Here is a 25,693-nt window from a genome sequence, read left to right as displayed (position 1 = left end):
CTCTCACTCTGTCACACACACAGTATGAAGACACGCACTCCTTTACAGACCCATGTTACATCATACAAATGTTTATCATTATTGGACTCCATCTTTCTTGGCCACTGTCTGTGGTAATCCTTTATACATCAGCAAGAGCAATAATGACTAACAAATGCGCATCTCATGTGGAAATAGGGTAAAGGTTTAGGCAGCTATATTTATTGAATTTTGGTTTAATTTTAAATGGACATACATTTCATCAAAATATCAAAACCAAAAAAAAAAAAAAAAGTATATTTATAAATATTTGTTTGTAAACATTGTGAGCATTAAAAGTTTACAAATATGGATATTTTTTGTCCATTGCATGAAGCTGTAGGGTTCTAGAGATGTGAACAGTCAAAAAGGTCAGTAGTAAATAGCTTTACAGTGACAATAAAGCTCTTAATTTTCCCTTTTCTAGGAAGTACGTTTAAGATTAAAGCAAATCTGTTTTGATTATGAAGCTAATATTTTGCCTCTATATAAACAAACAAGAGTTGCGAGCTGGTGATTCATGATGTAAAGAGTGGACTGTTGCACTGCAGATTTATGGCCATACCCTTAAAAGCATAACAGTCCACTATAAAAAGTGTATCAGTGACAGCTACTAAAAAAAGCAGCATTTCAGCATTTTCAGACACTTACATCACAGATGTCTGAAGAACTCTTACAGAGACTCTCTTTCACAGTTCCTCAGTAATGTACATTTGACATAGGAACATTTGAATAAATCATACTGTTCCACAGTCTATCTGAAAACATGTTTCATCTATCTACAGACAGTCCTGGTTTTGTATTTGTTTCCCCAGTGATGGTCTTGAATGGGGATAACCTCAATTCAGCTTAAGTGAAGTGATGATGGTCTCAAGAGGTATTAAGGGGGACTTACAGCTGCAAAGCAGTTCACAGTAGTATAATAAATTGCCAAACACCTCTGGTCATTCACCCCTTTACCAATCTTGTATTAATACAATAATTTCCATAGCTGTTGCATTTTAGACACTTGTGTACAAGGACTATAGACATAATCCTTTGTCACAGCTTAACAAGCCAGCCTGCTGACACAAGGAAGCCCTTTGTCCTGTACAACATTAGCTATAAATAATGGTATAGGCACCACACTAAAGATTGGTAAGAAAATCAAAAAAGTATGCCCTTGTTACTTTGTATTTTTTTTTACATTCATCCTACCTCATCTTGACAGGTTTGGGGACCTCTACTGCTTTGTGTTTAACAGCGGGCTTGTTCTCCCCTGCTTCATCTGTCTTTTTAACTACTTTGGGGCTAGAGGTGCCTTTCCTGATGGACTGTGGGCTAGTTCCTTTCTTCTGCAGCTGGGGGCTGGATGAGCCTGTAACCCCCCTCCGGGCCAGTAGAGGGCTCCTGGATGTCTTTATCTTTGGTTGCTGCAGAGAGTCCATGGGCTTTAGGGGTCTTAGGCCTAGCAACCCACAGTAGTAGTTACACTGATGTTGATTAATGAACTGCTCCATTAGGTTTGGAGAGCCTTTTTCTGTGAGGCCTTGATACCTGCAGCATGGATGGCAATATTAGTCTCTCCAAGATAAATGGAAGAAGATCTAAATATTCTCATAAGGTAAAAATATACCAACCCTCTAGACTTGGTAACAATTTCAATACTCGTGATCTTCGTATCGACACCTGAAACACAGAAGAAATTACACTGCACTTAGTTTGAGATGTTTTAATATATAACACTTTTTTAAACCTAACTACAGCGACTTACTCAAAAGTGCATGAAACGTACTGCAGTAAAAACATATTTTTACCTTCTAATCGGGTAACAAGGAGGTTTCCATTGGTCCATTGATGGATCCAGTGCTGGAAAGTGCAACATTTCTGCTCCACCTCAGAGCTGGCTCTGGCAATCAGTTTCCCAGTGCTGTCCATAAGGCAGTATTTCACATATACACCATTCAAATCAGCCTCCACTGTAGCATATGGGACTGTGTTGGCTGGTCGATACATCAGATGAAGGGGGATCACTCTATATTCATTCAGTGGAGCAAAGAAGACTCAAATAAGTCAAATCATTTTGACATAATCTATTATTTGTAATTATATTATAATTTTCATTGTAATCTAAAACCCACAGTTCCTGTAGTGAGGATAGTGTAAACAAGTTTGGCTCGCTGTCCCTGGAGGAGGGCTCGAGGCTCGAGACTTTACCCGAGCTTGAATACCCCCCAGGACATGTAGAGTTAATGATGAAAGGATGGAGGAGATGGGGTGGATGGAGGGATGCTGGAAGAGTCTTCGCCGCTATGGAGGTAAGCAGATGTTTATATATGCTTACTCTGGCGATGAGATTGTTCGGATTAAATGAACATGCTCCTCCCGAACATTGTTATGAAACTCCATTTCAGTAGTTTGCAAGTTAATGTAATCCTGTAATGAGGATAGTGTAAACGAGTTTGACTCGCTGTCCCTGGAGGAGGGCTCAAGGCTAGAGACTTGACCCGAGTTCGAATACCCCCAAAAGAAGCCAAGACCGGGCAGCGAATTGTTAGTGTCGGAGCCTCGTGAAACACGGAACGCAATGTGTTTGGGTAGGAATATTAAGATGCTAAATGACAGTCCCTACAATGCTTCCCCCTTTCAAAAGAAATGAGACCTGAAACGGCGTGCGGTGGGGGGGGGGGGCAGGGGGGTGTAGGCTTTTGGTGGGGGGGAAGTCTGCTGAGCCTGTGTGTAAGAGGGGCAGAAGTGCCACAGATTAAATGAAAAATTAATGGATTAAATGAAATGAATGGGTTGAGTATAAATTTGCTGGGATACCAGCTTTGAGGAGGACCAATTTTCTGGTTAAGAGATCAGTGGTTAGAAGCTGTCTGATGTCAATTCTGGTGGGTTGGGCTTTTCAGATGCCCTTGACTAGGAGTGAGATTTGAGGGTGTTTTTTACGGGATATTATTTTATGGAAAAATGGATGCTGCTCAGGTACCCTTTGATAGTCCTGGCATAAAGACTTTTGGATTGGTTGAGATGTGAGATGAAGGATGAGACGGCAAATAGAGAGAAATCTTGGAAGGGCAGTTTGTCGGTTTCGAGAAAATTTTTACAAAATTTCCAGGCTGTCCAGTATGTTTGGAGGGTTTGCGGAGATATGGCTTGGAGAATGGAGTCCAGAGATGCTTGGTGGAGGAGTTTGAGTGGGTGGTTTAGTGGAATTTCAGCTCTAAACAGGGAGGAACTGGGGTTGGAGTCGGGTTCGCCTCTGGCGCCAAGGTTCTGAATCTCTGGAAGAGAAAGCAAGAGAGAGTGTCAGCGATCAGATTTTTTTAGCCTGGCATGTGCTCGGCCTTGATTATGAATTGGATGTGGATGGCAATCCATATTAGGCATCTAAGAAAAGGTGCCAATTCTGGAGATCAGGATCTGCCATTGTTAACGCACTGGACAGTGGTTAGGTTGTCACAATGGACTAAAATGCTTTTAGCGGTCCATTCTGACCCCCATAGGGAGGCCGCTACTAGGATGGGGTAAAGTTCGAACAAGGCGGAGGAAGCAGAGTGAGGAGGTAAGTTAATTAGATCGGGGGGCAAGGTTGATGTGAACCGGTGGCCCTGGTAGGATCTTCTGAATCTGATGGATGGGGCTCCATCCATGTACAAATGGATGTCATCAAGGGAGGAAATTAAATCATCATAAAAGAAGGTGAGACCATTCCATTGGTTGAGAAAATTTAGTCATAGTTGCAAATCTACACATCATAATTTGTCTAGGGTTACGGGGTTGTTTAGTGAATTGACGGATGAGGCTAATGAGAGAAGATGAGAAATGAAAGGGCGACCTTTAGCCCAGTCAATAAAAATTGGGAGAAAGATGTATCAGGATAGTTAGCCAGTTCTTTGGCTAGGACAGAATAAATGGCAGGAGTGCTGAGGTACTTTTTGAGCAGGGCATATATAGCGAGCATGAGCACCTCCACAGAAATTGCAGATGTGCAGGAAACGGCACTGATCTTTAGTGCAGCCGTAGTCGTTAAAATTGTTACTGATTTGTTTACCTGCTGAGTAGTTCAGTGTTCTACCTTTGAAATCTTTGAAGGAGGAATCCGAATGGCTGCTGCTGGGTTAAGGAACATAATTTGTTAGTTTGCTCGTAACCTGGATGTCGGAGCGAGGGGGTGTAATCGTGGGGCAGGACTCGGTTTGGTGTTCGATAGACCTGCAGACTGCACACTAGATGCTCCTGCATCCCAGGAACACCCTGTTGTGTAAATCTAGAACTAGTGCGCTCCAGTACTGACACTGATTCCACTGCGCTACCTTTGCAGTGCATTTTGCTGAGAAGAGCCTGTGGTAAGTGAAAAACAAATAGCTACCACCGAAAGAGAGTGAGAGTTCGGCGATTATTGACAGTTAGTCATTCAGCTCGCGGCATCTGTGTGGAAACATTGAGCAAATGATGTCGGTGTTGCGTCCGAATGTGATGCAGAATTCAGCAAAAGTGAGCGTGCGAGAAGAGCTGGGCGAGGGTTTTTTGAGTGTAACAGAAGACTCGCCGCAGTCTATTGGATCAGACTGCATTACTGTGAGAGACTGCTGAAAGGAGAGAAGAGAGATCTATGTCCGCACCTGTTAGGATTTGAGTGCGAAGGTGATTGCAGACTGGTGGAGGCTCTGTAGTGGAAGCATTTGAGAGAATGGCGAGAAGTATGGCTGTTTGAAGTGTAAACATGGGAGGACGAGCTAGAAGAAGAGAAATGGGAGGAAAGAATGTGGAAACATGTCATTTGTGGAGGCAGCCTCACGCTAGGATTGGTTCCGAAGAGAGGAATGTTGGCTTGGTAGTTAGAAGGGGGGTATAGCATAGAGGGGAATGGGTCGGGAGCGATAGTCTCCTGCGGAGGCAGCCTCACGGGGGATTCTGCTCTGGAAGCCCATGGATAGGGAGGGACAGAATAAGGAACATTGGTAGAGAGAGCAGGTTGCACGGGATAAGCAGAGATATTTAGAGGAGCTGTCATAGAAGAGAGGGGAGGATGGCCGGTATGTGCAGTGGAAAGTCCTGGAAACGGAGGATGATCTGATTGCGGATTGGGAGGGAAGTTTGCTGAAAGCCCTTCTGTTGTGCGAGGATTTGCACTGGGAGGTTGGAGAGAGGAGGGAGGTAGAGATGGGCAAATGAAGCCTTGTGAATCTCTGAAGCCTTTCCCTGATTGCTCCAGAAAAAGATTCAAAGCCTCGGGAGTGTCAGAAACAGTGCCATCTGGTGGTTGGTCAAATTTAAAGCAGCCATAATCCCAGGTATGCAGCTCTGTTATAAGAAGCGCCTAATGTAGTTTTGATCCAGTGTGCACAAATAAAAGCCTAACAATGCTAAGTGTGTTAATTTTCACCTTCTGACAATGTTATTGGCTTATTAGAGTGTGGCAATAAATGCCAATATGAGTCAATATGATTCCATGTGATAATCATATTAATGAACATAAAAAACGACTAACAGAGTTGTATGAGGCAAGTATCTGGTGCTCTTATTATTTTTAATAATACTTGTATTGTAGGATATATCATAATGTAATTTTAAATACGTATGTAAATGGATTTAACCTTCCATAAACCCATAGAGTAGACGTCTGGATTCAAACATTCTGATTCGAATGTTGGAAGTGAAGAGTTCGAGGGACATCTTTGGGTTAGGGTGGGGCCGAATAGTAGAGTCGTAGTGGCCATGGAGATAAGCAGCTGTTTATATATGCTTACTCTGGCGATGAGACTGGTCAGATTAAATGAACAAGCTCCTCCCGAACTTTGTTATGAAACTCCATTTCTAGATAATTAACGTCCAAATAAAAATGTTTAAAATTATCTTAAAATGCATTGAGAAATTCTTCGCAAATTCAAAGCACATCACAGCCCATTTAGTAGTTATAGGATACTTTAAAGGTGCTGCAAGCACTTTTTACAATACATAAAATGTACCTAATACCTGACAGAGGGCAGTCTAATTCAGTGGCTGGAATTCAAGTCACAGGATAGAATAACAGCTGAAATCACTTAGATCAAAATCACAGCAAGGTCTTAGTCACCAAGTAGGGACTGATATCTGACTTATAATGAGACATATATTGTTTTTAAAAACATTTGAGACAATATTAATACATTTATTCCAATGAAAATGTTGTATTCCATGACCTACTCTAATGAGAATCCAAAGTTCTCGATCACCCTGGCTTCAGCAGCAAATATCTTGCAATATTCCCGAACGGTGTTCTGGGTTTTACACTCCTGAGGATAAGAAAACAACAGCAAACCTTTATTTGAAAATACCCAAATTGGACATTGTTTGTAGTAAAAATCTGTCTGGAATCCGCATGCTGTGTTCCAACATCAATAGAAATATTTGCATGTAATGTAAATTGTGATGCAGTAAAACCCAAACCTGTTTGGTGATCTCTAGATTTCTTTCAGCCAGGTTGCTCTCCTCCTTTGCTCCATATGCGATGGGATTTCTTACTTTAGTGATGCATGTGCTGCCTGACTCAAAGACAGGGTCCAAACCATAGATGACCTTTGCCCTGCAGGTCTTGTGTACACAGCCCTCCCCAATCTGCACCTCCTCCGTCATGATGCGACCAAAGAATTTATCGCCCCAGTAACCTGAATCTGCCAGGCCTTTGGTGAACATCATTGGCGTCATCTCTATCTCTTCTCCCACTGATGAGATGACAGAATACAGCATAGCCAACTCAATGCAGGGAAACTATACAGCACTTGAAAAACAATTCATAGCAATAAACACTGCATTAGCTTCAGAAGTCCTACCTTCTAAATCATCCCTTAAGAAAAATTCTGCCAGTACTGGCAAAGGGGAAAGAAAGAATGAAAGAAAGAAGAGTAGGTGAAGATATAATAAAATCTTAATTAAATTGTATGTTGATGAAGAGATCCAATAGTTATATTTTACTGTCTGTGCTGAGCAAGTAATCAGTGATGTCAGTCCCATATTCATTCTTGATAGAGCAGCCATAAACTCCACAGTCTTTGCTGGAAGCCTGGACTATGGCCAGTGCCACTGGACTCTCATCCCCAGCACTAAAAGAGAGAGAGAGAGAGAGAGAGAGAGAGAGAGAGAGAGAGAGAGAGAGCGCTTCTTTTAATTTTACATATACATTTTTGTTCAGACTTCTACTCAAGTGGCACACTGGTGACCTATTCATGTAGTACCTGTTACTTTTCTCAGCGCTGGTCAGGACTGACCAATTGAGGTAATTTATGATTACTGGAAATAGATTTGCTGGAGTGAATTTCTGTCCACAGGAACGAATCCTTGCCATTAAAAGGTTTTTTTTAATTTTAGTGTACAGACTTAACCTAAGAGATGTAAAATGTCCTGCAGATCAACAGAGGGTTCTGCTTTCTAAGCCATCAAGCGCCCCCTTGTGGATGAAAACTTTCACTGCTTCCGAATATCTATACTTCCCTACTATAAACCGTATGCCAAAAACAGTATGCCGATGGAGTAGTATGCCAACAAAATAGCATGGTACTGTTGAAGACATTTGTCATTGAATAATATTGTTTCATTTCCTATTTTAAAGTACTCGGCAGTATACAGTGTATACAATTGACAATTTTAGCAATGGTACTCATAGACTATAGCACATGAGTTATATGGACAACATTTATGGTGGTTGGAGCTTGACAGCCATAGGTAGTCAATGCTTGGACATTAAGCTAAATGTATCCTTTTGTGTTCCACTGAAGAAAAAACTTAAATGTGGAACAACACGAAGGTGAGAAAATGCCAGAATCTTGAGGTGTACTTTGTTTATATAATATCCTGGACCAAATGGTTATACTGTAGGTTACAGTTTTTCTGTAACAGGTGATTTCACTAATTTTAATATTTATCAGATTTGAGTAGGTTAGGTTCTTTGGTGCATCCATTGTCAAGCTAATAATATTTCTGTTGATGTCTCTTGTAAAGTATGCCTTCTTATTATTTTATTTTATTATTTTTGTTTTTAGTAGGCTTAAGAATGTGAATGAATGCTTATGGCTTAATGTTTGTGTAGGCATGTTTTATTAGTAGTAACTATTTGTAACTACTGTAGAGTTCAGGACTGGGGAAGCAGTGTGTTCTTCTGTAAATTGTAGATGGAATTGCTTGTTATTATGGCCCAGCACAGGACAGAAAAATGTGGCTATATTTGGAATGGAAAACTACTTACTTACTAAATACTGTGCAGTATACACTGTATACTGCCAAGTACTTTAAAAATAGGAAGTGAAACAAGATTATTCAATGACATATGTCTTAAACAGTACCATGCTATTTTGTTGTCACGTGACCTCTTCACATTGTATACACGTAGGCTACACGTTTCTATTTATCATTTGGAAATAACAAAACATTTTCATTTTGTATATTTAATTAAATTTTGAATCAAATTATGTAACTTTTTGCAGTTAAAATGCAGCTGTACAGAAGATTTGCATACAATTCACAGTATACATGATATTTACTGCAGAAATAGTAAGAATAGTATGTTAGTATGCTAAGCTTAACATCACTGCTGTGCTGGTCAAGCTATTTCATGGGGTCTTTGCTTGTACAAATTTATAGCCACATGAGGGCAGCTTGTTACAGAAACTAGCAATGATGACACGTTTAAGGGCTTATGGCTTCAAGAACAGCGTCACTGTGCTGATGCAGCTACTGTGAGTAACAAATTTAGATTGTAATATCCTCCTGGTGAATCCGACATTGAGCAGTGTTGGGTTACAGACTCTACCTCTCGAGTCACAGCTGTGTGGGTCATGATATAATGGTCAAGAAACTCCAGAATGGGAAGAAATTAATGACAAGGGTCTATGATGCAGTTGAACATTTAGTTTGTAGCTTTTAAGGTTTACTGTGTTAGCATTTTTCCATCTATAGATACTTTTTTTATTAACTCAATAACTTTAAACCTGCAAGTTACTGTCCACTTTGCCCTGTTGTTTTAAAAACTATGTTTAGAGTTGAAGGGACAATTCACCCAAAATTCCATCAAAGAAAAAAGAATGTCAAAAATATGAAATGAGAGTGAATGGTGACTGAGGCTAACATTCTGCTTACCCTGTAACATCTCCTTTTGTGTTCCATGGTAGAAAGAAATTCATACAGGTTTGGAACAAAATGAGGGTGAGTAAATGATGACAGAATTTACCCGTTAAACATTTTAGATCTGGCTGAATGATTACTGAGGAATTTACCATCTTTCCATCACCACAATTTCCTCTTCGTCTCTGTACCACTTGATGGTGGAATCACTAAGGATGTTGAAAAACTGGCACCACAGCTTCAAGTGGCCTGAGGCATCTGAGAAGAGCTCTCCCCTAATCTTGCGGATAACCTGAGGAGCTGAATGGAAAAGGGATCAAGAGTAACTTGACAGAGGCAACAAGGTAAAGATAAGTGCTCTCTAGTGTTTAGTCTACTACTTACCCTAACAGTCTACCAGTACATAAGAATAAACGTGTTACCTTTGAAGGGGTCCAACTTCTCCTTTTCTGCTGGTTTGGTTTCTGTCTTTGCACTATCTACCACCTCTGTGCTCTCCTCCTTAGGTTTTGGCACCTCCAGTGTGGCCTTGCGGCGGGCCATCAGTGGCGAACGTCTCTCTGTAGGTGGTGTTTGCTGCCCACTTTGAACTTGCAGGAAAGCGGCCCTGCGTGCCTGACTAGGTGACATATATGGGCTGTCTCTCTTACCCTGCGTGTCAGATCCCTCATCCTCAGACTTGGTTTTGGCGAGGTAGATTTTGCGGCGAGCACCAGAGGCCAGCTCCTCAGGGGTGGCGGAGGGGATTAGGGTGAGACTGTCTCGTCGCTTCATCTTGGGGCTGCTTTCACAGGATAGAGTGGATGTAGGTGTGCTTCCTCCACTCTCTTCACCTTTCTTTTCACTTCCATCCACTGATGCACCAGACATGGACCCCTGATTTTCTAAATTAGGGTTGTTCTTTGCCATAAGCCTTCGCAGACTGGCAGGACTAAGTGGAGGGAGCGTAGGTCCCACTGGGGCTGTAAGGCCAAGTTTCTCAATGGAAGGTTTGTCTCTTTGAAGCCTGTCAGCTAAAGCTTCATGTTCTAGTCTTATGTCTTTTGGTAGCGGAAGACTGTCTGTGTCTTGGGTTGTAATACTTTGAAGGGTTTTTGTAGATAAGGACAATGGTATATCAGGGCTCAGTTGAGACATGAGCTGCTCTTTTATCTTCTCAGAAGATATGGCTTCATGGTCACTGTCATTCTTCAGCATAACAACTGAAGTCTCGGAATCTTCTTTCTTTTTTAAACTGCCATCAGCATGTCTGTCTGCATCTGTGATGGAAATGGGAGGAATTGTTCGAGGTTGAGTGCTATCTTGTGAGATTACTATGCCAGGAAATGAGGACTGGCCAAATGTGTGCACTTGTTCAAGAGTAGTTGCATTATCATCTGCACAAGCTATGTTGATTATAGGGATACTATTGTCATCTTCTCTGTCCAAACCACTGACAATACTTCCTCGTGTTTCTCCACCTCTCACTCGTGCTTCTAGATTTTTCAGCTTTATTTCCTGTGATATGTCCCCTGGAGGTGCTGCCTGAATGTTCCTTGTCACTCCTAAATGCTCTGGAATAACTAGAGCACTGTTTGATTCTCCTAATGCTCTTGTTGCATCATCCATTGGTCTGTCATGTCCTCGAAATATCTGTGCAACCTCCTGTGTTAAAGGTTGCATAATTCGCTCAGGCTCTAATTTCAGAACATTACCTCTGGGTAAGATAAGGGCTTCTTCACGTTTAACTCTCTCTGGCACTGAAACTTTGATTTCTGGTATGAGTGGTGTGGCTCTCTTCTTTGCCACATTTTTGATGACAGTTTCCCTTGTGTCAGGGAGAATTATGATTGGTTGGGCTGCTTGTTGGTCCTTCTCCGCCAAATGCCTCTCAGCTTGTGCTTTGGTAAGGATTTTCGGTTTATCTATTTTGCATGGCTTTGGTTGAGTTTCCATGACCTCAGTCTCAGCTCTTAATCTAGGATTTTTGGAGATCTCTTTCTCTGGAATCAAAATGGATGCTTTTGGCTCTGGAACAACATTCTTATTTTTCTTGACATCATCTTTCTGTTGTTCATTGGAGTTTTCCTTCTTATCTTCATGACCCATTTCCTTATTTGCATCATCCTTCTCTTTTTCACTGCTTTTGTCCATTTTATCTTCAATGCTGTTGCCTCCCTTTTCTTCAACACTTCTATCCTGACTTGGCATGCCATTATCATTCTTGTTTTCCTCCATATTATAGTCATTCACTGAAGCAGAATCAGCTACATCTCCTTCATTCTCTTCAGAACTAACATATAGTGCTGGTATAGATTTTTCATCTGGTTTAAAATCAATTTCCATTGCATTCTCATGCAAACAAGAGATGGAATTTTCTTCTTGATTTAGACCCAATGCTGGTGACAAGTCTTTTTCATCAATCATATCATCTTCTGTACTACTTACAACTACATCTACAGGAAGGACTGACTCTTTCATTACAAAGTCATTCTCACTTGTTGTGAAAAATTGCCCTTCTGTTGCATCATCCATCCTCTCTTTAATTTTCTCTGTCAGGGAACCTCCCTCCTGTGATTTCATAACACTTGCCTCCTCTATATGAGGAATTACTTTCTCATTTGAGTGTGAAACACACCACTCTTTGCACTCATCCACCCTCAGTTGCGCTGACTGGGACTCAGCATGCACAGTGACAGAGATATAGTCGGCTAGCTGTGAAAGCTGAGACTCTGGCTGGCTCTCACAACACTGCATGCTTTCCAGGTCTGTCATGCTGAGGTCTGTCAGTGGGGCAGCTGAGACTCCCTGTTCCTCTAGCATATGCATTTCCTCAGCGCTTTGCATGACCTCATCCGCAGAAAAGGTAAATTCTATACCTTCAGTCTCGCATGAAGGATTGGTCAATTCCACAATGCCAGGAACTTCATTGCGGCTGGGTTTGGTATGATCATTGGTTGCCTGGAGACATAAACAATTCCTTGTTTAAATAGGTAACACAGGGGCCTCATAGCCCTGACATAAAATGCAAATATATAGACCTTCTGAAATTTGCTGTTTCAAACTTGGTTTGATTGCTTGGTTCGGACACCCTTAGTTCAGAGCTCAATGCTTGGCCATGCATTGGAGGCTATTATGTTATCTATATGTCTATGGCATATTTACAAACAAGGACTGTAATAGATAAAATAATTATAAAAGTGATTGATCACTATGATGTTTGGATTGATATGATTCTAAGATCATAATGTCTAATCAATGCCTTAAGGGAATGTTCCGGGTTCAAAACAAGTTAAGCTCAATCAACAGCATTTGTTTAATAAAAAAATATGGTTACAGTAAGGTGCTTACAGTGGAAGTGAATGGGGCCAGTCCATAAACGTTTAATCTACAAAATACAGCTATGAGTAATACTAATGATTACATTACCTTAATACATGTTGGGGAGACTGAAGGACTTTTTACATTTTCCTTCATAACTCAGACTACTACAAATTTGCCATATTTTAGTATGGAAACATTTAGTCAGAAACATTTAAATGTGCCAAAAGTAACTGTATCATTGATAGATTAATATCAGATTATCAAAAATCATGGCTGCATTAAGGTACTTACAAGGGATATTAATTTGGCCAGTCCGTTAACATTAAAATACACAGTTTCAAAAGTATAGCCACAAGATGTAAACACTGCAAATGTTAAAATGGTTTTTATTGTGCTAAAATTAGTAATGAACCTTATCTGTGTAAAGTTATATCCATCATTACTTTGTTGCCATGATGATGCAACACCAGTAAACACTGTAAGTGATTTTATCATACTAAAATCACATTAACATGTATAATGTTTACGTCTTGACTTTTGAAACTGTGTGTATTTTAATGTTTAGGGACTTGCCCCATTCACATACATTGTGTGCCTCACTGTAACTGCAATGTTTTTTTTAATTTTTATTATTAACAAGGGGTGTCAAAATGATTGTCTGTGTGGTAACCAACATTATTCTACAAATGCTGTAGATTGAGCTACTTGGATTGAATCCGGAACCCTTTAAATTCTGTTACAGCTTGATGATTGTTCTCTATGAATTTTAATTATCAATGTATATAATATAAATCATGTGCTTGATATAAAATAACAGGCTGATTTTACATCAGGTAAACATATTCTGAGAAGATTTAAACATTTACCATTTATTATCAGTCAATTTGATTAATTGTTCTTTTTAGCAGTTTTATTTTAAATAATATAAATATTTGTACATTGTTCAACCAGCCTTGTGTAACTTTCAGAGTATGTAGAAGGAAAATAAGAAATATTTATGACCTGTCCGAATTTTGCAACACCCCTGTATATAACTAGTGACATTTGATACGGCTGACACCATAAAACTACAAAAGTAATGTGTCAAAAAGCACTGAATTTCACAGAGGGTAAAGTGAATGAACTTATATAATTTGTAACACTTTACAATAAGGTTCCATTTGTTAACATTAGTTAACATGAACTAACAATGAACAATACTTATTAAGTAATTATTAACCTTAGTTAATGTTAATTTCAACATATACTAATACATTTTTTAAATCAAAAGTTGTATATGTTAACATTAGTTAATGCACTATGAACTAACATGAACTAACAACAAACAATTATATTTTTATTAACTAACATTAACAAAGAATAATAAATGGTGTAACAATTATATTGTTAATTGTTTGTTCATGATACCTAATGCATTAACTAATGTTAATGTATGTAACCTTATTGAAAAGTGTTACCATATAATTACCCAGTACTTTACATTATTAATTGATGTCTTGAAGTTTTCAAACTCTTTAAGTATAAGAAAAGCTTTAAACTATATAATCCATATAATTCATATTATACAGTCAGAACAAATCTTTTATGATTACTGAAATAAAAAATAAAAAAATAAAAAAAAAACATGCAAAATATTTTACTTTTTTTTTTTTTTTCAGAAAAAATTGCCAGCATTTTAAGTACATACTACACATTTACATTATCTGGCCACTGAAAATAAAGTGACATTTTCAATAGTGACAGAAAGTGACATCACATTTTATTGCACACAGAGTTCAGATGAATGTGCAGGGTTCCTCTAACTGACATACCACAACAACTAACATTAACTTCACACAAGACACTAGGGTAGTTGCACTTCCACTTTACATATAGTAAAAAACAGCCAAATAGGTTGCGTTGCAGGTGCGAAGTGATCACATGTTTATCCTTTGTCGACTGCAATGTAAAGCACATGTGAATGAATTAAAAGTAACGTTTGACAAGATTATGTCCCCCTTCTTTTAGTCAAACACAAAACTTCACCCTGTTGACTAATAATAGAGTTCTAAGGGATGATGCAATCATCAAAGTTCAACTGCCAATCTGACAGCCTCATTTCTGTCTAATCTTGAGCAATGGCATTTTAAAAACCATGTAAGGGCTAACAGAACCTGTCATGTGCACATTTGTACCAAGAAAGAAAAAGCTTAACTGCTTACTATAGTTACCTGCAGAGCTATCTTATATAAATATGAAAACACTGCAGATTTAGGTCACACTTTAATTTACAGTGTTTGTGTTACTGTGCATTTACATAAAAGTAATATTAATTAATAACTACATGTAAATATTGAGCAACTGTTTTGTGCAGTTGCATATAAATACACAATGTTATAATTATAAATAAAGTTATTTGTTTTGGTAACATGTAGGCTAATATTATATTATACTTCATATACCAATGCCTGAACATTGGACTTAGGTTGGACCCCACTGAAGCTCACCGAAATGACCAGCCGGTTGAACTGCAATGCACCTCATTGATCTCTGCCTGCATCACCTTTGTTTATTGATGGACTACACTCTTGAAATTGAATACATAGACTATCAGTTAATTGCCAACAAAAGCCTTCATCATCCAACTAACAAAGGACAATGCTACATTGTCAGTACATATATGTGAACTTCTGCTGTTAATCCAGGATGGACTTCAAAGACATTAGTCATTAATCTTACAGTTGTTACAAAATCTTTGTTTAAACACTGACCCTTAACACTTACTTAGTTTAATAATTTTAAACCATGACTTGCACTGCACACAAATAACTAATATTGGCATTATATTCATGCTATTTAGCCAGAGGGGAACTGGCCCCCACAGTGAGCCTGGTTTCTCCCAAGGTTATTTTTCTCCATTTTCTTATGGAGTTTTGTGTTCCTTGCCACAGTCGCCTTGAGCTTGCTCACTGGGGTTCTAAACACAATTATTATTTAATTATTTATTTTTATATTCAATTTACAATCATACCGTATTTAATCAAACTACACAATGATGACTCTAAGACTTTATAAATATTACAGTTTAATTTCTTTTAATGCATGATTTCCTGTAAAGCTGCTTTGAAACAATGTGTGTTGTGAAAAGCACTATACAAAAAAAATAAAAAATGACTTGACTTAATATGTGTAACACAGACACTGTAAAATAAAGTGTTACTGAGAATTTAAAAAAATACAATAAAAATATAATAAAAATAATTAAATATGGTATGCTCATCCAATCAAATTTAACAGATAGAACTCTCTGTTTTATAATAATCCATTTGGCACTCAAAGATATAAGGTTCACGTGCTCAAAAGGGTAGAAAGTTTTGTAACAATCTGGACCCTCTTTTCAATGACCTAAGTTGTCAGCTGACATTAAAAGCATATGAGTTTAACAGTCAGAGTGCAGTCTTTGTATGGTGAACACAGATAAGAAACAGGTTTATTTTAAGACACAGCGAACCAAAGAATGTGGAAAATTTAAAGAGGTTTTGTCTCCTTGTCTTGATGTCCACAACTGTTCTTCAGCATCTCCTGACTTACAAACATTACCACACAAATCTACATGAAAATTGACCCTATTTAATTTTTCATTGCACATTCCTGGTCTTACTTGGCCTTATTCATGAAACATGGGCATGACAAATTTCTTTGTACATTGTTTATAAATTCAGTTGTATTAAATTCTATGTGACTATTTTTGTACGAACAGTTTTATGCATGATTCATGCAAAAATTAGTTCTGCTCTTTTTTTAATGTAAAAGGGCATGATTCTTCAGTAAATATTATTCCAAAGAATGTTTCCCTTTATAATCTATATCAAAATATGATATCCCTTTCTCTCCAACTACTTGTCAAATAGAGACCACTTTTTATGATCCAATCAATTCTAGAAGTTCCAACCTAGAGTACGTATTATTTTCTTGTAAAAAATATTTTCAGTTTCACTCGAAAACATGTCACATTACAGAAATTAAATGGATCTACAACCATTGTCAATGTGCTGTTTCATGTTGAACAAAAGAATAATAGTATAGTTCGGGTAGCAACTGCATAAAACCAAATGGACTCCTTATCTCCTAGAAATACTAAAATAGGATTCTACTTTTAGAATTAGGCTACATATCATAGACATGATCATTCTTTATTTTCAAAGAGTAAATAAGAGGGAAGTTTGTCATGTAGACCTATTGCTTGCTCTTTTCTTTTCTTTTTTTTATTTTTTATTTTTTTTTGGCTGACGCATTGAAATCCATGCTCTCACTATTCTAGATAAGACGAAATCCAGCCAGTCTCTCACTCTGAGCTGTACTGATTGTCTGTTTAAAGGGCCAGGTGGCCTCATTCAAAGTCATAGGAGAGCCATAAATAAGGCAGAAGCAGAGCAGTTTACTTTAGAATGTGACTTGAGTTGTTTTGGGCTTACACCAGGGGTTCCCAAACATTTTATGTTAGCTGAACCTCTTTGACCTAAAAAGTACTCCCTGATATTCATTTAGTGATGTTAACTTTTTGAACTTTGAACTTTTAACAAACCTTTATTCCATTTATTATATATTACTTTATTTATTATTTTCTTACGATATTTATACATTTTATTTAATTTAATTCACCATTGGCATTTGTATCCCAATCAGAGATTGCACTACTGTTAACCCTTTCTGTAGTTGAAAGAGTAAATAACTGTAAAATGACCAGTAAAATACTATAATATAATCATACAGTATTTAACTGTAATATGCATTGCATCATGGGAAATTTCTGTGGCATCACTCAATAATTACAGTAAATTACAGTAAATACAGCAAATTACTTTAAATATATTGGTGCGGAACCCACATCATCTTTTCCTGAAGGTTGTACATTTTGTGTGTTCATACTCTTTTTATTTATTTATTTTTATTTTTTATTTTTTATTCATACATCCCAGTAATTATTCAGCCCGATCTCATGAAAAGTTGTACATCATTTACGAGTTGGCTATTTCGTATGGTCTCACACGATGTTGGTCGCATAAACTCGTACGACTTCATCACGTGCAAATTCCCGGATGTCTAATGCGGAAGTAAGTTTGAGTTCTGCGCACCAGGCATTAAGGACATACTTATTAATATTATGCCCTTGCCCAAACCCCTTATATAAACTTAACCAATCAGTAGAGTGTGTAAACATGATAGGAAGCTGTTGTGTGTGACAGAAGCAAGTAGATGTCCAGCGACATGATTGGCTGTAATGAAAGTCGTAGGAATTCAAACGAGTGCAGTCCCATGATATCATAAGAATTAGCCAAATTTAGAAAAGTTGCACGAACGCTGACAATTTGCATTAATGCGCACATAGTCAGGCTCTGTTTGATCTCGGAGCATTTCTAGGAAAAAATCTGCCTGTACGGTAATAGACAACTGCAGGTAAGTTAAACGGTTACACCTGCCTCTATTATATTTGAAATTCTAACATTTGGTATTGGTAGTAAGATAATCTGTATATTTGGTAACGATAGTGAACTGTAATCTTGGCTCTGTCTCTCTGCTTCTCTTCACCCCTGATGGGGGGAGATGATCTTTACATCAGGTACAAGCACTGACGCCCGGCGCAGCTGTCTGAGGGAAGCTGCATTTGTGTAGATTAGAGTCTAAGAGAATTCAATTGGAAAACATCAAATTAAGTAAAAGCAGCATTAAGATGATAAATAAATAAATAAATGTTTATAGAGAAATAAGAAACTTGAATGTTTTTGAAAGGATGCCATTAAAGTTCATTAATGCGGTTCAACGTTTTAAAATTGGTCTCAAGAACTGCGCGCTCCCATTGCGTTTTGCTCCGTTTTGCTGTTTTGGGCACAAGAACACGTCTTATGTGAATGGCGACACAGTTAATGGAGATTTTGGGACTTTAACATTAACACCGGTCAAATATTCTTTTCTTTTAGTGTTCACTTGATCCTGGTGGCTTTGCACTGACTGACGATGACCACTTCCTCAATCTGTATACATTTTTATGCTTGTTACCTTTTTAATCGCTGTAAATGATGTGTAGTCTTTTACTTAATGTTTTACTGTGTAGAATTACTATATGTATTGATCCAGATCCCCTGTTCTTGTCATGCTCTAATAAAAAAAGAAAAAAAGAATTAACTAATGTGTTTCTTTATTATTAATAAACTTTACATAATAATAATAATAATAATAATAATAGTAATAATAAAAAAATAAAAATAATGTATGGGATAATTACAGCTAGTTACTGTACAATTTATATTTTTACAGTAATATACCTTAGCCACCAATTACAGTAATCAGTAAACTACTACACAACAATTGCAGTAGCTTATTGTTTTCAGGTTTTAACAGTAACTAGCTATCAATAATGTTGCCAGTATGTTACTGTAAAAAAATAAAAAGCACGATAAGGTCTAACAGTGTACGGATAATCATTATCCGTCACAGTAGTAAAATTATTAAACCCTACATTAAAGTGCCATTTATTTTAAAGAATTATAGCACAAACACACTTAAGCAAAACATTTCACAAAAAGAAGATTGTTATGTTTCAAATTATAAAACAATAGATATACTGTTCAAAATTAACTCAAAAAGTATATGGACAGTTTCTGGTTGTCAAACATGTGGTTACGTACATCCACAAAAAAATAACTTGATGCCATTTGGTTAAAAATTATTGCACAAATGGTCTACTATCATATGCATTTGGCAAGTTTTTTTTTTTTTTTTTTTTTTTTTTTGTCTAAATACTTTTTGGGGTCACTTAACTGTATGTTTCATGTATGCCAGAGACTGTCTCCCAAAGCAATGTGGTTGCAAATTGATTTTGAAAATTGTCTATGACCAAAATGCTGAAACTCCCAACAGAAGCAGAACAGCAACAGAAGGTCAAAAATCAAAAGATCTCAAAGCTACCCACTGTGTTCTCTTGAGTATATTTTGTGTCATACTCTTGGCCACGGAATGGAGTCATTAAACTCAAGTCTTATCACACAAATGTACTCTCTATAAATGGCTCCCATGTGCTGTGGTGCTATAGTGCAGGAAGCACTGCCCTACAGAGGGACAAAATCAACAGGTAGCAAACTGAGAAATGTGATGAACTCACCTTGAAGGGTGGTGAATGAGAAATTTGGGACACCTCTTCTGGACTGCTCTCCTCCTCAGCTCTACTTGGCATTTCCAGTGTGGCTCCAGTACTTTCAAGATGTCTTTCAAGAGTGGTAGACACATGGTCAGGTTTGTTTGCTTTCAGTTCAGAAATGTATTCAACTGATTTGGGATTGACTGTCTCATTGGGGGCAGTTGAATCTTGTGTTTGCTGTAGAAACTTTCTTTTCAATTCCAAATCCACAGTTTGAGATGACTCCTCTACTAGCTTTGGTGCATCATGCTCAGAGGCCTCACCATAAACCAAAATCTTACGCTCTGGTTCTTGTGGAGGTGTTTGTGTGGGTGGCAAATATTTCTCATGTGACAATTTATTTTCCCCAGTTGTATCACTAGTTCTCCTCATGTCCTCTGCTTTCTCTGTAGACTTCTTACTTTTGCCAAAGAATATGTCCTTTAAGGAGTGAAGAACCGAGGTTATGGCTGACTTGTGTTGATGCTCTGGCTCTTTGTGTGACGCTGCCTTGGTTGTAGACGCAAATGCAACTTTTTGTTCTGGTTCCATTTGTCTACTTTTCTCTCTTTCTTTTTCCTGGGCTTGCTCTCGCTCTCTGTCCCTCTCTACTTCCCTTGATTGCTCCCTCTCCTCTTCTCTTAATCTTTCCCTCTCTTTCTCCAACCTTCGCTCTCTTTCTTTTTCTTGGACAGCACTGACATCAACGTCCATAATGTCGTGCGACTGTACAGAGATCTGATGTTGTTCAGAGGCTTGTGACTGCACAGACCTGGCTAAGTATTTTGCCAGGCTCATTTCTTCATATCCATTGTCTTCATCTCTGTTGCTCTGTTTGGGCTGAATGATATCTCCCTCATCAAATCCATTTGCAATGTGCATTTTCTTTTCACCTAATTTCTCTTTGGCGGACTGCTTTGTGGGCACTATCTCCACTGTGTTGCATACATGGTTGAGTTGCTCATTGCCATTCTCTGTTGTAGCCTCTGTGTTTGATACAGAGGCCTGTACTGTGATATTATCAGATTTATCCTCTATAACTCTGGGCTGCTCTTCAGTGTCTATTGCATGGGAGGTCACATTCCCCTCTCCATCCTGGGTTGCAGGAGAAGAACTCAGTGGGTCAGTCCCAGCAGGAGACCTGCGCTTCCTTAGTAAGCGTTCCTGGTTGATTACATTTAATTGTTCCTTCTGAATGTTCTCCTTACCACGACGGCGAGACTCCTCCAACTCTCGTCGTTTGTTCTCAGCTTTCTGTTTCAGTTTGGCGAAGAACCTTTGATGGATCATGTATTCGCTCATGGTACCCACCTCCAGCACCCCAGAACAGGAGACGATGCCCTTACTATTTCTTGCTGAGGCCTGATATATGGCTGCATCTTCCTCTGTACAACTGCCAAATGAAGTAAAGGTAGGTATAGTCATTGTGTAGTCACTAGATGAAGCTACTAAAACTATAAAATCATTTATTTGAGTGTAACGTGAATGCATTATATAAGAAAAAGTAAGTAAACTTAAAAAAATAAATTGATTTATAATAACAGAAATGGACAGGATTTAGAAATCGAAAGGCATTTTGAAAATGTGCTGTCTGAACTTACTTGTAGATGTGGAGCATGTGAATTTTTCCATTGCGAAATATTTCATATTTAGGAAGACCACAGTAACGATCTAATTCCATGTCATCTTTGTACCAGGTTAGCTCAGGAGCTGGGTATCCTGTAGAAAAAGTGCATGTTTTTTTTTTTTTTTTAACACTGAAAAAGAATCCAGACTGTTTACTTTAATTATATTCAAAAAATGTAAATAAGGCACAGTAATTTGACCAAGAAAAGCTTTTGTTATTGTAAATAGTTTTATTTAGGCTATATGAGAACAATAAAAAATATATATATATATATATATATTGGTCAAATTTACACACCAAATATGATAGATTTGTGTAAACCGTAGTTTACTTATTGTTCAGTAAACATTTTACATAATTAGTATTTTTAGGTGTTTTATATTTAGTATTTCGCACACTTCACAATAAGGTTCTGTTCGTTAACATTAGTAAATGTATTCGGTACCATGAACCAACAGCGCACAATATTATTTGCAGCATTTACAGTATTAATATTGGTTAATGTTAATTTATAAATTTACAATTGTTCATTGTTAGTTCATATTAGTTCATAGTGCATTATTTAATGTTAATGTATACAACATTTAATGTTAAAAATTTACTAGTATATGTTAAAATAAACATTAACCAAGATTAATAAATGCAGTGAAAGTATTCTTTGTTAGTTCATGTTAACAAACTAAAGTTTACAATTATAACCTTATTATAAAGTGTGACTGACCGGTATTTTTAAGTAAACACAATATTTTTAATTGCACCAGGTGCAAATAGCAACTGCCACACAGCATGGCTATTTGCACTCAAACAGGCAAACTGCACCCACATGTGTCACTCTAATGGTGTATGGCATGGTGTGTGGTATGTATGTGTTTTTGTCATGTGGACGACCTGGGTTCAGTTCCCCATTCTGCACCACAGTTTTTCCCATCCTGTTTCCTGTCTCCACTCTTTATGTTTATCTCAAAATTCTACTTACAATAATAAATAAAGATTAATGTAAATTATTTAATAATTTTTTAATAGAGTCTGTGGGACTCTAAATAAACTCAGTTAACACACTGCAGTGATGCCCCTATACTGTATATTATTATATAATTAGAGGTGTAAATAGCATCTAACACTATTTGCGCTTAGTGCAAATAGCCTCTGCCTTTTATTTACTATATTACTATTTCACCTGGTGTTAGTCTTAGTGTGACATTATGTCTTTTAATCCATACAAAATCATAAAATATGAAAAAAATCTTATTTCACCAACTTACCTGTAACAACACATGAGAATTTGACATTGCAGGTCTCAGACACTGCCTTGGATTTTAAGGTGGTCTCGAAACATGGCTGAGTCTCCTCAGTCAACTGGGCCATGACGGTACATAATGTACTCCTGGAGATGGAAAATACATAGAGTCAGCTTTAACAAACAATATCTTTCATGACTCCATTTTAGAAATATATGCATAAAATCAATCCAGTAATTAATCAGTCAATCTCATTAGCAAAGGGTTTGCATAAACAGTGTATTATTAATAAAGTAATAATTATTGATGTCACTGTAGGAAAGGCTGCAAAGTTAATGAACAGGGTTGAGAGGATATTATTTTTAGGCTTGGTTATAGTAAAAGTTTACTTTGCAACATTTATAGTGTGCTTTGTAACCAGTGTTTCATGTCAAATATACAGGGGTTATTTTGGGTTTTAGGCTGGGGCAGGGAAGTTGAAATATACAATAAACACAATATTGTCATTATCACACTGCAATCAAATTAAACTGGATATAATTTGGGGGTTTTTCTGAGATTTTAAGACCAAAGCACAAAGGCATGTTGGGGAATAGAGAGTTATTTGAAATGTAGTTAGTTTAGGATTGACCTTTTGGGAAGCTTTTATTACCTCGACGGTCTGTAGTTTGAATACCTGTGTAATGAAAAGCTATTTAAAAAGAGGCAAATCAAAAGGAGACTCATCAGACAACAATTTCTACCTAGGGACCCTGTTTTCAATAATAATAGGGATGATGACACTGTCATACAAGAAATATTGTTGGCCAATACATGTTTTGGTCTCTTTTAGCAGTACAGTGTTGCTTTAACACAACATGACCAATGTGGTAACCACATTTAAAATACATTAATGAATGATGTTTCAACATCAGCAAAAAACAAACTGATGAAAACATGAGCATACAAGGTTTTATGAGATTGTATTGAGAAATTTCTTGTTAAATTGATAACTTATCTAAGAATATAAGTACTGTATCAGCACTAGAAAGATTTTGCCAGAGAAAGTTTTGTATGAAATGGGATAAAGTATTTTATGAATAGTTTTTTCCCCCATAAATATCAGTGATTGCAGTAAATATTAGTCAATACTATACCAACGTTTTTCCAAAATATATCCCAAATGAATCAGTATAAAAGTAATTCATTGTTAGATCTAAATACCATCATAGACCTCAAAGGCAACATTCAAACTGCAGGTTCAGAAGATTATGACAGAAGCAGAGAGACTTTTAATTAATACAAACAAACAAAAAGCACGCTTAATTATTTGAATAATAATTTTAATAATTTTTTTACAAATTATTTTTTTTACCTGTTTTCAGGCCTAACGTTGGAGAGGTAGTTGCAGCTTTCTGACCTTCCACTTGGTGCAGAGGCATCCTCCCCATTTTGGCTTCCCGATCTCCCATTTCCTGAGTAAGAGCGGATCATAGGCCTCCTGGATGTCATTGTTCAAATTAAATAACTTCAATAGTCCAGAAAACCCACCAATGTCTTTCAGTGAGGTTTCAATATTTCTGTCCTCTTGGCTTTCAGAACCAAATTGTAGAGCTACACTTTGTTACTGCCTGGGGAGCAACTGAAAAAAAAAAAGACACATAAATTCAAAAGTGAAATTGAAATACTTGAACAAATTATAACTATATAATTAATATAAATTTGAAATGAATTTTTAGAAATATAGTTTAGAGGGAACACTTCTGCTGTGGGATTGCTAGTCTCAATAAGCAGACCATTTGAACAGAGTTATAAATAGGCACTGCTGTTTGTTACTTTTACTTTGGTCACAAACTGTTATTTCTATTTAATTACCAACCAACAGATATATTGTCTCTAACTTGGAATTGCTTGACAAAAATAATAATAATAATAAAAAAATAAATTAAAAAAACATTACAGTACAACACAAACTCACCATTCGTATATTTTTTGCCTGTTCTTTAGAGCCCGCTGTCCCAGTAGCACTAGAATTGTCAATCACAGCAGAGCATGTGTTGCCAGCAAGCCCCTATTTATAGCAGGCTTACAAATAGGCGCAAGAGCACATCACATTTTCCGAAACTAGCCATTGCTCTGAAGCCACTTAAAGCAGTGTCCAAGGAAAAGACAGCAAAAACTTGCAAGTTTCATGAGATCTTAAAATTCTCAGACTGATCATAAAGTAACACCGAATTCACATAGCAATATGCTGACAAATACATCCAGAACAGAATGCATGTTGAAGGTGCAGTGATCTGATTCATGTGGCCCTTGATGACAGTTGACCAACCAAGCTCAAAGCGTGGCCCAGGTTTAATTAGGACAGCCCCCTCTATGTCACTCTGTCTGAACCCCCTCCCAATATCAGTCAACAATCTTTCACACTACTCATGTGTCATTGCTTCATTTTCCAGTCATAAATGGGCTCTGATTTCATGCTGTGAAGCAACCACTCTCACAAACATACTGTGCATCATTCAAACAAGAGACAACACACATGCTCAATGATAATAAATAATAATAATAATAATAATAAACTTTTTATTTAGCCTATTTTTTTAAAGCAATAGTAAGTACAATTTTTTATTTATATAGCATCTTTTAAAAAAGCACAAAGTTCTTAAAATAAAACATAATTGTGTGCCTAGAATAAAATAAACAGCCAAAATTTGATTATAGAATATATATATATATATATATAATGAAAGAATAAGAAAATAAAATGCATAAAACACAGAATAGTAATTAAAACAATTAAAGAGAGAAAGCAATTAAACTGTTGGAAGAAAAGCTCTGGTGGACAAGTGTGTTTTGAGATATTTTTTTACAATGTTTACAAAGTGCATTATACAGTGTATAGAGACAAGAAATTAAAAATAAAATAATATAACAGAACATTACTTATAACAATGATACATTGCCATTAGGAGAACAAAAAGAGGACTGTGAAAACAAAACAAAACAAAAACAAAACAAAACAAATCAAAACAAAAAAACAAAACACAAAACAAAACAAATCAAAACACAAAACACAAAACACAAAACAAAACAAAACAAAACAAAACAAAACAAAACGAAACAAAACAAAACAAAACAAAACAAAACAAAACAAAACAAAACAAAACAAAAAAAAACATCTCTGCATTGTTGCACTTGAACGAGACCTGCAGCAACAAATGCAGATATATAGGGCGCAAATACACTGCACACAGCGGTAGTGGGAGGGCCAGTCCGTCATTCTTACGGGAAACC

General features: G+C 37.2%; 1 protein-coding gene across 1 annotated transcript; it reads right to left on the bottom strand.

Moving 5' to 3' along the window:
- Positions 1-174: 174 nt before the first annotated feature.
- alpk3a (alpha-kinase 3a) lies at positions 175-24,540 on the bottom strand. The gene is made up of 14 exons (XM_051656343.1): positions 24,378-24,540; positions 23,775-24,041; positions 22,445-22,566; positions 21,157-21,274; positions 19,541-20,948; positions 9,522-12,039; positions 9,252-9,399; positions 6,958-7,085; positions 6,816-6,851; positions 6,433-6,707; positions 6,190-6,278; positions 1,815-2,032; positions 1,638-1,686; positions 175-1,554 (listed from the first exon to the last, which is right to left on the bottom strand). Exons 2-14 carry the CDS (start codon positions 23,909-23,911, stop codon positions 1,212-1,214), a joined length of 5,589 nt encoding a protein of 1,862 aa, XP_051512303.1. The 5' UTR covers positions 23,912-24,041; positions 24,378-24,540; the 3' UTR covers positions 175-1,211.
- Positions 24,541-25,693: the final 1,153 nt, after the last annotated feature.

This window comes from Myxocyprinus asiaticus, chromosome 26 (assembly GCF_019703515.2).
Source record: "Myxocyprinus asiaticus isolate MX2 ecotype Aquarium Trade chromosome 26, UBuf_Myxa_2, whole genome shotgun sequence".
NCBI lineage: Eukaryota > Metazoa > Chordata > Actinopteri > Cypriniformes > Catostomidae > Myxocyprinus > Myxocyprinus asiaticus.
Note: the sequence above shows the minus strand (reverse complement) of the source record. Positions and strands in the feature narration are given on the sequence as shown.